Source organism: Rousettus aegyptiacus, unplaced genomic scaffold, assembly GCF_014176215.1.
Source record: "Rousettus aegyptiacus isolate mRouAeg1 unplaced genomic scaffold, mRouAeg1.p scaffold_m13_p_11, whole genome shotgun sequence".
Classification (NCBI taxonomy): domain Eukaryota; kingdom Metazoa; phylum Chordata; class Mammalia; order Chiroptera; family Pteropodidae; genus Rousettus; species Rousettus aegyptiacus.
Window position 1 is genome coordinate 27,604,332 of NW_023416286.1, and position 12,617 is coordinate 27,616,948.

At 40.3% G+C, this 12,617-nt stretch overlaps 1 protein-coding gene across 2 annotated transcripts in view; it reads left to right on the plus strand.

Moving 5' to 3' along the window:
• ACSL1 (acyl-CoA synthetase long chain family member 1) overlaps positions 1 to 12,617 on the plus strand; it is a 65,253-nt gene that overhangs the window by 17,391 nt on the left and 35,245 nt on the right. Inside the window, exons 1-2 of one of the 2 annotated variants that reach the window (XM_016143979.2) lie at positions 2,722 to 3,441; positions 5,141 to 5,367. In XM_016143979.2, coding sequence (XP_015999465.1) covers positions 5,173 to 5,367 — 195 coding nt within the window. In that variant the 5' untranslated portion in view covers positions 2,722 to 3,441; positions 5,141 to 5,172. Of the gene's footprint in view, positions 1 to 2,721; positions 3,442 to 5,140; positions 5,368 to 12,617 lie in introns of those variants that run through there. The other variant, XM_016143978.2, reaches the window with a different exon arrangement.

Consider the following 12,617-nt stretch of genomic DNA (forward strand, 5'->3'; position numbering starts at 1 on the left):
GTTGAATTGGTCGACCCATAGAATCACTTTAGTGAAAATTAATGAGAATTATACATAGTTGGGAGGAAAAGCTCCAGAGCAGTGGAGTGGAATCACTGATTCCCCGTGGAATGACTCGCTCGCTGATTGTGCATATGGGATCCCAAGTTACCCAAGTGGTCTTTCTCTTTCTCAGACTCAGAATGAGGAGACGCTTCCAGGGCAGTGATCACAGTCAGCAATTCACATAGGGAATGGCGTTGGGACAGTGGCCTCTGCTTTCTTTTTTAACTGGTGGCCTCTGCCCTATAGTGTCTGTACCTCCCTTTCTCCAGAGAGTGTTCAACTGCTCTTTTGGTTCAAGAAAGGACGGCTTAAGTAAATCTAGCTTTAGGTAATTTGCCAGCCAGGGTTAAGGAGCACGAATCCGATGGTTTGGAGTAGCACAGTGAAAGAACGGCACATGGTCTGGCTGCTGCTCTCTTGTTTGTCCTGGAGGCTGAGCTCTGCTCCACTAGTAGAGAACAAAGGGGGAGCTGTCAGCCTCTATAAATGGCCTCTTGTACCAGGGGAGGAGGTGGAGCAAGGAATGGCAGCATCTTGCCAGCTTGGCTTGCTGCATTAAGGAAAGATATCAGCATTTCTTCATTTGCTGCTACTGGGGCAAAGATGCTGTTTCTGTGGGTTTATTTGAGGAGTGCATTCCTAGCGAGGTATTCCATCAAACCACTATTATTCAGCTAGATGAAAGCTTGAAGGACTTGAGAAGGCGAGAAACATCCAGATTACCTATACTTTGGTTTGTAAATGACATTCACAAATAATATGTGAATGTAAGTATAATTTTTCAGAATTGCCAAAGCTGTGTGTGTGTGTCCATGCTTTTAGAGAATGATGCCTTTGTGAGTCACCTGGACCACTTTTTTCCAAGTGCAAACAAAATGGTAAAAGGTGTCACACCTTTGTGCACAATGGACCTTAAACTCACCTGTTCAGAGGCCAGAGTGATGGGATAAATGCTAGCAGTTATGTAAGATGTAGAGAGTTTAGGTGGATTTCAGATGCAGAATTCTCGTTGCATCATGGAGTGTGGACCATTTGAAGCTACCCGCTCTCACAGTTCCTAACCTGGAACGGGCCAAAGAGGACTTGTGAGCCCTGTGTGCAAAGAAACATGTGGATGTTCTTAGTGGGGAGGTTCAGCAGTCCAACAGAGGTTAAGATTTGTTCATATAGAGGAAAATGCATGAATTTAGAGTCAGGTTGGTGCTCCAGTCTTGGAAGACACCTTGGGGAAGCCTTTTAAGTCTCCAACTTTGGTTTTCCCATCATCGTTTGTGTTGTGGTATTTAAATAAGACACAGGATGTGAAAGCCTTTTTAAAACACCAAATCAATGCTAACTGTGTCACTTGCTGTTCTTTCCAGTGTCTGGGCAGATGAGAATCAGGATTTCTGCTTTCTGACAGTTACACAGTCTCGTTTGTGTTACCCTGCCCTTTACATCTATTTCTACCTCTTGTCTATTTAAAGGTGTCCTGCACTCTGTTTGTCTGCACTGAGCTTGTGCCAGATTTCCTGGCCTTGTTGTATTCCATGTCATTCTATGTTTTTAGATTCCAGACCCAAATGAGCAAACCTACTATTTTAGGTGTGAAGAGGAAAATGTACAAGAGTAGCTGAAGGGAAGGAGAGGCCAGATGCCAAGTCTTGAGTGCTCTGACCGAGAAATACTGTCTGCCTAAGACTTTAAGCCGATTGAATCATATTCTTAGTAAGTAGCAGCATGATTATACTCCTGGGCCATAAATTTCCTGAGATGATGATGTTTAAATTTGCTTTTGAAAGAATTTTAAAAAACATTCCCCCTAGAACAGCTTTGGAATAAGATTACAATCTGAGTTTTAACCGTTTGTTGGCAAGTTCATGAGTTTTGATACTTCTTAGAGACCTATTGATTGAGTCTATCTTAAAATGTGGTGTTTATGTTCACCTATAGCATTTAAAGGCTATTTATTATGGTTCGTTTTTTTTTTAATATAGGCCTGCCTTCACTTCTAACTACTTCAAGTACCTTTTCTTTATACTAGTTAAATAGAAATGGAAATATTTATAATGCTCTTTGTTTCATCTTTAAGAGTTCTTTCCATGGTTCTAAATGAAGTATTGTCTTAGTTCTTAATTGCCGACTACAGTTTTCTTATTACAGAATTAATCAATTTGTTCGGGTAGTTAGTTTAAAGCTGTTTACTGGCTGCCAGCTAAGAGGCATAAATTAAACTGCTATCACTTGTCATGATCACCCACTAAATATAAGAACTTAACTTATTTAAACCATTAGCATTTTAGGTTAGTGTCTAATAAAACGTTTTTGCATGGTACTACTGTAATTTTCTGAAGTTTTTAAAAAGTTTTCTTTCCTAGACTTATTTCTAGAAATAGACTTCTTTCTTTCTTAGTATAATGCTGTACATAGCTTGGCTACTGCTGATGCTTAAAACAGAAAAAATTAATCACCTGTTTATGACCATATTTGTTTGTGAGCAAATTATTTAATATTCCCACACAGAGATGTGATTCTGTCGAACAACTCCTGCAGTAAATTCACAGGATCTAAGTTTTATGGAAATTACTTTGTGGAGAGAAGAGAGAAGCGGGGGGGGGGCGGGGGGGGGGGGGTTGGAGGGTTAGGGGGGTGGTTTTGGGTGAGGGGTGAGTAACTCCCATTCAAAGAGTGCTGTGGGAATAACAAAGACAACCAGAGGATGGAATGATTTGAGGGGAAGGGAGATTTGCACATTAAATGGATAAGGTTGCTTTGCATTCGTAGAGTTGCAACACGGTATGAAATCTGATTGCTCAGTGTCAGTAGGACTACACTCGATTTGTCTGCTTAGCCACAAGTCTCATGTAAGCATCTCTTCCTCAGACAGGTCTTCCCTGATCACTGGGTCTTAATGGTGGTAGCACTCATCACACCTTGTAGATATTGCTTGTTTAATTGTGTATCTTCCACACTAGCTGTTAGCTCATTGAAAGCCTGGACCCTGTCTTTAGCACTGTCTCCCCAGCTCAATGTGCCCTTTGTCTCTTCTGATTGGGAAATTGAACAGAAATAAAACAATGTTTTCAGAACTGGAACTGACAGGGACACTAACTAATGTCCCTACCCATGGGTGGAGCAGTGGGGTGACTCTACTCCCAGCTTCTCATTGGCCCATCCTCGCCCTCTGTTCTCCTGGAAAGTCAAGTATGAATTTTGTCTTCTAGTTACCTTTAGCCTAGTGGGCAGCAGCACAGGATTCAACTGTGACTAATGCTCTGAGGGACCTTGGCAGGCCTGGTAAGCCTCACCAGCCAAGCTCCAACCCCTGCCTACTCCCAGCCTTGCTGCCTTTTCTGTGTCTGTACTGGTATGTCACTTGGCAGCCAACTTTCGGTAGCACGGATGGTGAGCGGCTTTGTAAGTACTGGTACTTTCTCTTCAGAATTATGACCTGAAGAAATGTGTTCTTCTGTTCCTTCTCCATTGTTATATCAGATCTCGAAATTTCTCGCGCGTGCGTGCGTGTGTGTGTGTGTGTGTGTGTGTGTGCGCGCGTGTGCGCGCACCATAATACCTACACAGAACTGTTGTAGCACAAGATTGCATGAGCTGAGAAAATACATTATGTTGACCCTTATAGTATTAATGGCTGGTGAAAACACTTGATATTCTGCTACTCTGTAAAAAAAAAAAAATTATGATAATATAGGCTGAAATTTAAAGAGGATTTTTATAGTTGGGAAAAAGTAATTATTTTCTATCTTGTGACCTAGCTCTTTAAAAGAACATATAAGTAGCTCCTAAATACTGTCTGAACTTGTAACTAAAATCTATGTTAACATTTGGTGGATTTTTTTAGGATGTTTTTGAGAAAAGTCTTTCAGATTATTTAATATTATTTCCTTCCCTTTACTGCCAAGCATACTTTAGAGCAGTTATTTACTCATCAGTAATTTTCTAATGAGGATTCATATTTATTATATGTACTGTACATTTTTTACACCGATATGTATGTAAATTGTCTATAACATGCACTTTAAGGCTTTAACATACATTGAGTTGTTCATCTAATTTTCTTCTGGGTATTTTGGCTTCTTAATTTTGTTTGTAAACTCCTTGTAGTCAAACATTGTTTTTTCATTACCTCTATACTTTACTGTTCTACATGCAAGACTAATCACAGGGTAGTGGTAGAGGAAATAATAATAATGCTTCATGTCTATCGAGCACTATCCATAACCTCATACTATCCTAAGCTCAATGTGGATTATTTAGTCATTCTGAAAGCCCTACAAGATAAGTACTATTTTTATCTCCATTTATACATGAGGAAATTGAGGCATGGAGGGGTGAAGTAATTTGTCCCAAATCATATGGCTAATAAGCTGGGGAGGCGGGACTTGGCTCTAGAATCTGGGATCTTAAATACTGTTCTATACTTTCTTTCAAATACTATGCTATAATCTCTCTCTAGATATATGGTATTTGGTTTAAAGTTTATGCACACCAATTTCTTATTAGATTCTTAAGGAAAATAAAAAATTATTTTATCGGAATAGCCAACTACAATTTCCCCTGCATTTTATGTTGTCACTTTCAGGATACAAAGTGTGGAGACAGGGAGAAACACGTGGACATCTGAGTAGCCTGTTAAACCAGTTAGGGAGCTTGTTCTGAGATTTGTGGGAAGAAATGAAAACCGATGACCTCTTGGTGGTTTGGGCTTGTTTTGTGCTTTTTCAGTCTTTTCACCACTAGTTATGATGAGAGTTGAGTGTGTTTGATTCGGTGGACAAGAACAGAAATATAATATCAGGGAATAAAATGGTAACATGCCACTCATTTGCGCATTTTATGGCAAGAATTCTTTGTTAGTAAAAATTTTTTGATATGGCTAATGAAAACTTTATACAAGATGATAGAAGTAAAATGAATTCCTAAAGTGATTTTAGAAAAATGAAATTTGACAACTAGGAAAAGACCTGGACCATTAGACTGTGAGCTTAATAATACCTTGACTGGTCAGCTGGCATCGAGTTAGGTGGTTGGCCTTTGGGAATTCTGGAGAAGACTCCCGCCTCCCTGGAATGAACATGATGTTTTTCTCTCCTGACAGAAGTCATCTTAGGACATCACCAACACAGGACGATGCAAGCCCACGAATTGTTCCGTTATTTTAGAATACCTGAGCTGGCCGACTTCAGACAGTACATTCGTTCTCTTCCAACCAACATACTCATGGGCTTCGGAGCATTTGCAGCACTCACCACCTTCTGGTATGCCACACGACCCAAACCTGTGAAGCCGCCATGTGACCTCTCCATGCAGTCGGTGGAGGTAGCGGTAAGTGGAGGGGGGTCGGCTTGCCACTGTGGATTTTCTCTGTATTTCCCCAGATGAGTTAAGCCCCATCAAATGCGGTATTGATCAGGATCACAATCAGTTGCTTGCAAGGGCACTTTGTAAGCCAAAACATACTCAACAAATTTTTCAATGATACTAAAATGGAGGTAGAGGCCAATATATAGGATAGAGGGACAAATGAGATGGTATTGGCTGGGTGTCTGCCTGTAATCACACAGAACCTCATTCCAGAAATCACATGGAGCTTCTGCCCTATGCTAGGCACTGTAGTAGGCCTAGAAGATTCCATAAGGGGAAGAACAGGCACAGAATCTCTGCTCTCAAAGAGCTTGTGTTCCAGCAGAGAAGAGAGTTGTCAAACAATTGTCACGGAAGGAAGGCTTTCACTGATACTTAGAACACATCCCTTAGCTGTTGCAAGAGACTCTGGTGTTTCAAATAGGATGAAGCTAGACTAGGAACTTGGCAGAATAACATGGCCACAGAATTTAGGCTAGGACATGAAGAAACAAGATTCAGGGGGCGTCTGAGATTGAGCTGTCAGGTACTGTGGTTGCGTATAACTTGGGAAAATTAAAGGTCATGTTGCCATCATCATGAAAACCAAGCCAGAGCATGTGTTACATAATTAGGGCTGAATGGGTGAGACGGCAGAGGGTAATCTAAAGACCCTTTCAGGCAGATTCTCTCCTAGTACTCCTACTCTACTTTTCTTACCTTCTGAGTCTGTCTTCAAGGTTAATAAAAAAAAAGTGAGGGGTTGAAAAAATAAAGAAGTCACCTTCTTTATTTGACTCTTCACCTGCTCTCTGCTTTGTCATTTCTTGCTTTTCAGTAATTAATGCTGAGTTAATTTTCAGTATTTATTATGTAAACATACATAAAGAAGAATGTTGTATGATGCAGAATCACCTCATTTACTACTTTTAGCTGCAGGTGAAAGGCCTCTCCCACCCCGGGCAGGTGGCAGTGTGGAGGAGAACGTGCCCTTCCAAATAAAGCCCGGGCCAGATCGACATCTTTTTGTTGTTTTTAGGATTTTAGTTTTTAGACAATTTCTTTTCTTCGTTACTGTAAAACTCTTAAAATACGTAAAAGATATGTAATGTCAGCCTTATTTATGCCAAAATGTAAACATAGAATGAACTACTGCTGAGGAAAGATGGTTTTATACTGTATTTCTATTCGGAAGGTAAACTTAATATTTTACCTCAGCTAACTGTATGCCAATAAGGAGTAGAATTTAATTTTTTTCTAATAGATATGTGTGAGGTTTTGGATTTCTGTCTCTTCTGGTAGAGGACCTGGCGTCTCATAGCACAGATATAAGATATTTATAATTTAGCAGTAGTTGTAAAAATTGCCTAATTCTTATTTATTGTATGGGAAATTGTGGAGGCACTTACAATATGATTTTAAGTTCCAACTTAGCATAAAGTCATTGAGCCTTATTAAAATAACCATACATCTTTTCTGTAGAACAGTTTACAGGTAAGCAGAAAGAAAATTAAAAGCTGTAATTTTACTACCTACTATATAGGCTTCCTGATTTTTTTCTTTGCCTTATAGAAATAGATTTAGCTCTGATTTTCAGAATTCGTAGGTCTTAGAAATAGATACAAAATTTGCTTTGCTTTTCTAAAAAAGAACCTAAGGTACTGAATTTGAGATTAGCCTTGGAGTTATGATTATAATTTAGTAATTAGCAAGTAAAAACTTTTTTATACCTTCCAGTTCTTAGGCTGTCTAAGACTTCACTTTAAGATAATAAGAACTTAGATTAAAATTTAACTCTGGTAACTAAACTAGTTATTCTGTATCAAATTCACTGTCTAGTCACTGGACTTTGGTTCTGGTATGGCCTCATATCATTTATTATACAGAATCGGTGTTTGGAGTATAACGCATCCTGTTTCCAAGTTGGATGACTTAATTCCATACCAAATGATCTCATGACATTCAGGTTCTGTACTGGCTGAGTGACCCTTTTGCATGAAAGGTTGAGATTTCAACATCCATCTTCTGGGATATATATGATTAGCAATCTGCCTTACCATATTTACCCTGTGCTCCAGAAAGTCTCATATGGAAGATGTGACACTCTGGATGTAATCCTCCATAAATCACAGAGTAGTTATCACACAGGCTTTCATTCAGCAAGGACTTAAGCATGTGCTATGCAATGACTGTACAATACCAGAGACAAAGAGGCTGCCTGCCCTCAGGGAGTTGACATGCCAATGGGAAGTCCTGCTGAGGACTCTGTCCATCCCTGGCAGGGGAAGAGGGCCATCCTTAAACTAAGAGTAATAATACAAGTGACTTGTTTTCATGCCATAAAACTAGAACTGTGGTTTATTCTCAGGTAAGAACTTAAAAGAAGCAAACTAAATGTAACATCCGGCCTGTGGAAGCAGTGCTCAATAAACAGCGTGGTTCTAAAATTCAAAAATCACAATCTGGAGGCCTTCTCAATGCCATGGCTTGTCTGAACAAACCTCAGACCTCCTAGCTCACATGCACACTACAAGGATTAGTATCCTTAGTCTGTATTAGAGAATGCACATGGCGACCTAAGTACTAGTAGGATTTTCCCATGTGGTTGGCAGAATCACTCATTTTACACACCCATGTGTGTATAAAGACCTACTTGTAAACTGCATAAGCAATTTCTGTAAGAGCAGAGAGCAGGTCATTGATTCATAAGTTTTTAAGAAGACTCACACTGGGCTTATGCAGGAGAAAGTGCCAGCCTATGGGGGTAATGATGGTGGAAAAATAAAGACAGCGATTCAAAAAAAAAAAAAAAAATGTCGAACTCATAGAAGCAGAATAGAAAAGTGGTTGTTGGAGGGTGGGAGAACTAGGGAGAGGCTGGTAAAAGGATATAAATTTTCAGTTAAAAGATAATAAGATCTGAAGATGTGATGTATCACTTGGTAACTAGTCGGCAACACTGTATTATATAATTGAAATTTCCTGAGAGAGTAGAACTTGTGTTCTCACAAAAAAAGAATGATGATTGTGTTAATTAACTCTATGGAAGGGATCCTTTCACAATGTATGTGCATCTCAAATCATGTTGTACACTTTATATATATTGCAATTTTGTCAATGATAAAGCTGGCAGAAAAAGAACCTAAAGAATGGCGATGCCCTCCTGGACTTGAATGGCTGCGGCTAGCTCTGAGCAGGGGCGTAGTCGTGAGTTGGGTAGGGTCAGGCACTGTAGTGAGGCAGAGATGTAGGGATGAGCCTGAGTGGCAGCTGCTGGGGCAGAGCTGAAAGAGAACTGTCTGGGAAGGGTGGTATGGGCAGAAGGTGGGTGGGACCACCCCCTGCCCTTATACTAGCTGCAGGTCTGTAGCAGGAGGGCAAAGCCATCTGTAGGAGGTGGGCATTAGACTAATGAATTTGAACCAGGCGGGGGGTAGCAGGTGAACACTAAGAGGAAAGAAGAAATGTTAGAAACAGTCTAGTTGTTTCTGCAGTCATCTGTAAATATAAACAATTCTCTTCTCTAGGAAGCCTTGGAACCGTCGACTGGATGTGCAAGTGAGACTTCAGAAGCATCTTTGTTGTGATGCTCTGGTCTCATCTGTCAGTAATCCTCATGTAAATCTTGACCGTTTTTAGACATTAACCTTCATTTATGTACCATTTGTAATTGCAGGTTCCCAGTCACTATTTCCCACTACCTGTTCTTCCCTGGTCCTGATTGCAGCATAATTGTCAGATTACTGGTATGTGCAAAGATTTGCCCTTCCAGTCCTACCTCTGGCACCTGTGTTGCTGTCGTGCTCAGAGAATTTGCAGACGTGTTTTCCCTAAGTGTTAGAACATCTGAGGGCATTTTCAGCAAGCAGTCTTAGCAGTCCTATTCAGAGGGGGTGTTTTCGTTTAAATATGTTATTCTAGAAGTATGCCGGCTTTTATACCCGTAGGTAACTTTAGCACCTTTTCTAGAACTTGGGTTTCTTAATAATTAAACTATGGAAAACCTTGCTAACTTACTTTTTCTTAATTCACATTATAGGAAGCTTAACTGAGTTTCCATGGGTTGTTGGACTTTTCTGTTCACTTGAAAGTGACTGGCAATTTGAATGAGGTGGTAGAAGGGTCAGCGCTGGTCACGGGGCAGCAGCGTCAGGTGGTGTGCTGCAGGGAATGGGGCGGCCATTACGGAGAACAGAAGGCAGAGTTTCTGGTCTTTGTGCCAAGACCAGGCCACAGAAATGTGAACTAGCTGCCTTAATGAATTCAAAGTAGGGAAGGCAATTGTTTCAGGAAAAAATAAATAAATACACACACACACACACACACACACACACACACACACACACACACACACACACACGTATTTCTGGATTCCTTTTAACCAGGAGGAAAAGCTCAAGTTCACTATAAAGGAATATGGTAAAGCAGGTCTAAAAACACAATTTGATTTCGTACAAATAATACCATTTCTCCTGGGCTTCATTAATCAGCGAGTGTGTGTACACATAAATGACAGAAATGTGTCCTGTAATGTTTATTTAAGGTGAAAAATAGCCTGTCTGAAGCAGGGTCAACTTACGTCAAGTGAAAAATGACAAATGTAAGCTTTCTGAGCTTCCTGACAAAAATCTCCATTTCACACCAATGTCTAAAAGGCAGACAGTAAAAAAGTAGACACTAGTTCCCTTCAAACTTCACTTCGAAAATGGCAGGCATGTAGAGATGCCACAGGCAGTGTTGTTTTACTGAGATAATGTTTGTTTGTAGGAGTTTGGATTTTGTGATTCTAAACGTTCGATCGTTCTCCCCTTTCACGGAGGTGGAGAGGGTACTGTTTTCCCTTCTGTGGATGGCTGACTCTCTGACGATGAGACTGAAATGTGTTCGGCAGCACAGAACTAGAGTTTCCTAAGTATGTTGTCAGCCTCCCCCAACCCCTTAAGCAAATACTCTGAGGTAGTAGAGTTTGGGAAGTCGGACACTAGAGAATGAACTAGTGAAGAAAAGGAAAGAGGTTCTGAAGATTAGAGGAAAGTCTTGAAGAACCAAAGTACCCAGTCAGACACTGGTGATCTGGACCTGTCTCCTCAAAGATGAAGGTGACCGATGGGTGAGCAAGTATGAAGCTGCTTGTGAACCACAGAGCAAATCTTGAACTTACCAGATGCCCTGTGAAGCTGGGTTTGAAGCTCAGCTCCTCCATATTTTAGTTGTGGGATTAAGGCAAGAAAGCCTCCTACTTAGTCTGTTTTCTTATCTGCAAAGTGGCTGGCCTATAGCAGGCACTCAATAAATATTCACTTACCTTCCATCTTTCAGTGACAATCAGTGCTCAGATGACAACAACAGCATGGATTGTCACTGTGACCGTTCTGCCCTTTCTTTATTTACTTGGGCTCAAAGGGTTTCGGGAAGTTGGCTATAAAATGGTGAGCATGAAAATGAACCCGAGGGTTCCTTGCTACATTGTGACATTTCCAGGTCAGTGTAATGGGAGAGTCTAGGTATTCTTTTAAATATTCTGTTTATTATCATTCAAACATTAAGGTCAGGAGAGTCACCTAAGGGCTGGCCTCTGAAGGCCCTAATTTGATCTATCAAAGATCTGGTGTTGTTACATATGAGAATTGATGGCCAGAGAGCCTCTCTAAGAGATCACTGGATGGAAAAATAGTTTTGTGTCTGTTTTATAAAGAAGCAGATGGTGGTGGTCTGGGCAGGATAAGATGCATGTAAAATGTAAGTGCTGGGAAGAATCTTTGTTTCACATGGAGGATATTGGAAAGAGCAAAAATAAAAAAATTTATTTTTACCCCCTAGGACTGTGGTTCCACATGCTGCTTTTTCCCCTAGAGTTGGATTTAACATTAAAATCCAGCCAAGTCTTCAACAGTCTGTTTAGAAGTTACTCAGTTCTCTTCCCCTCTGCTCTCTCTTCCTTCCCCTCCTCCTTCTGTCCCTGGCATCCCTTCCTCTTCCTGCCTCTTTCCCCTAACCCTCTCCCTAGAGTGAATAAACAATAGCAAAACTATGAATGGTTAGCTGACCGTTATGGCCTATAGACGTCCATTTTCTAGATTGAGATGAATGAAACCACAATTTACGAAGTTCGTTATGGCCTATAGACGTCCATTTTCTAGATTGAGATGAATGAAACCACAATTTACAAAGTTCGAGCCTTTCTATCCCCCAGAAATCTTCAAGGATGTGATTTGCTTTTGCATTTAAATATGGGAGTGTCACGAAATGACTCATCATCAAAAGTTCCTTTTTGTCAAATGTTGACTAGAATTCTAGTCTTGCAGTTGTCGAACTTTCATTTCCTAATTCAGCCCACATGGGGAGGCTGACCTCAAGGGGAACCTTAGCTTGTATAGATGTTGCAGAGTAAACTCAGGACTACTGATTTGACTATAAAGAGTTTGACTCACTATCTTTTTTTTTTCCTTCTTTAAAAACAAAACAAAAAAAAAAACCCCAAACCCTGGAAACTATATGACCACGTTGAAAAATAAAAGACCCATAACCTTCTCTGACTCACAGTCTTATTCACTGATTTCCTGCACATTTGATTGGAGTCATCTGCCTTAGCTCACCCTGTTTCTTGAACAAAACTGACACCCCCACCTCTGCCTTCAATCTGTGGGTTATATCAGAAGTACAGAAGGCCAAATTTAAAGTATTTTTTTTTTATTTAAGTAGATGTTTCTAGAAATGGGCACATGTACTTGAATAACCCAAGAATTAAATCTCTGGCTTTTGAAATGGCTCGATTTTTGTAGCATGTGCAGACCTTTTGAGTCCAGTTGTCACTGCTGAGCTTCCCAGCACTCTGATGCAGTTGCTCACCCTTGTGCGTGCGACTAAGGTCGCTGATACCCAGGGTTTGCATACAGCATTCTTGTCCAGGAAGAGTGGTAACATGCATGCACGTCAAAAATGATGATTCTTAGAGAAAATAATTACGATTCTTTACAGGGACGTGTGATCATTTCATAGAGCAACAAATTTCAAAGCACCCATCTTGTTGCTTAGTTTCCTCCACCCCCACTTCACTTAACCTCTTTTGAAATTACAGTACATGCCTTACAATGAAATGACTATGCGACCTTTTACCCTGTTTTACCAATGCCTTAAATTGGCTTACAACTTATTTACTGCTTCATCTTCAAACTTTTGCTAATTGCTTTACTCCAACAAATAGTCAGATTAAGATTCAGAAGCTAATTAGA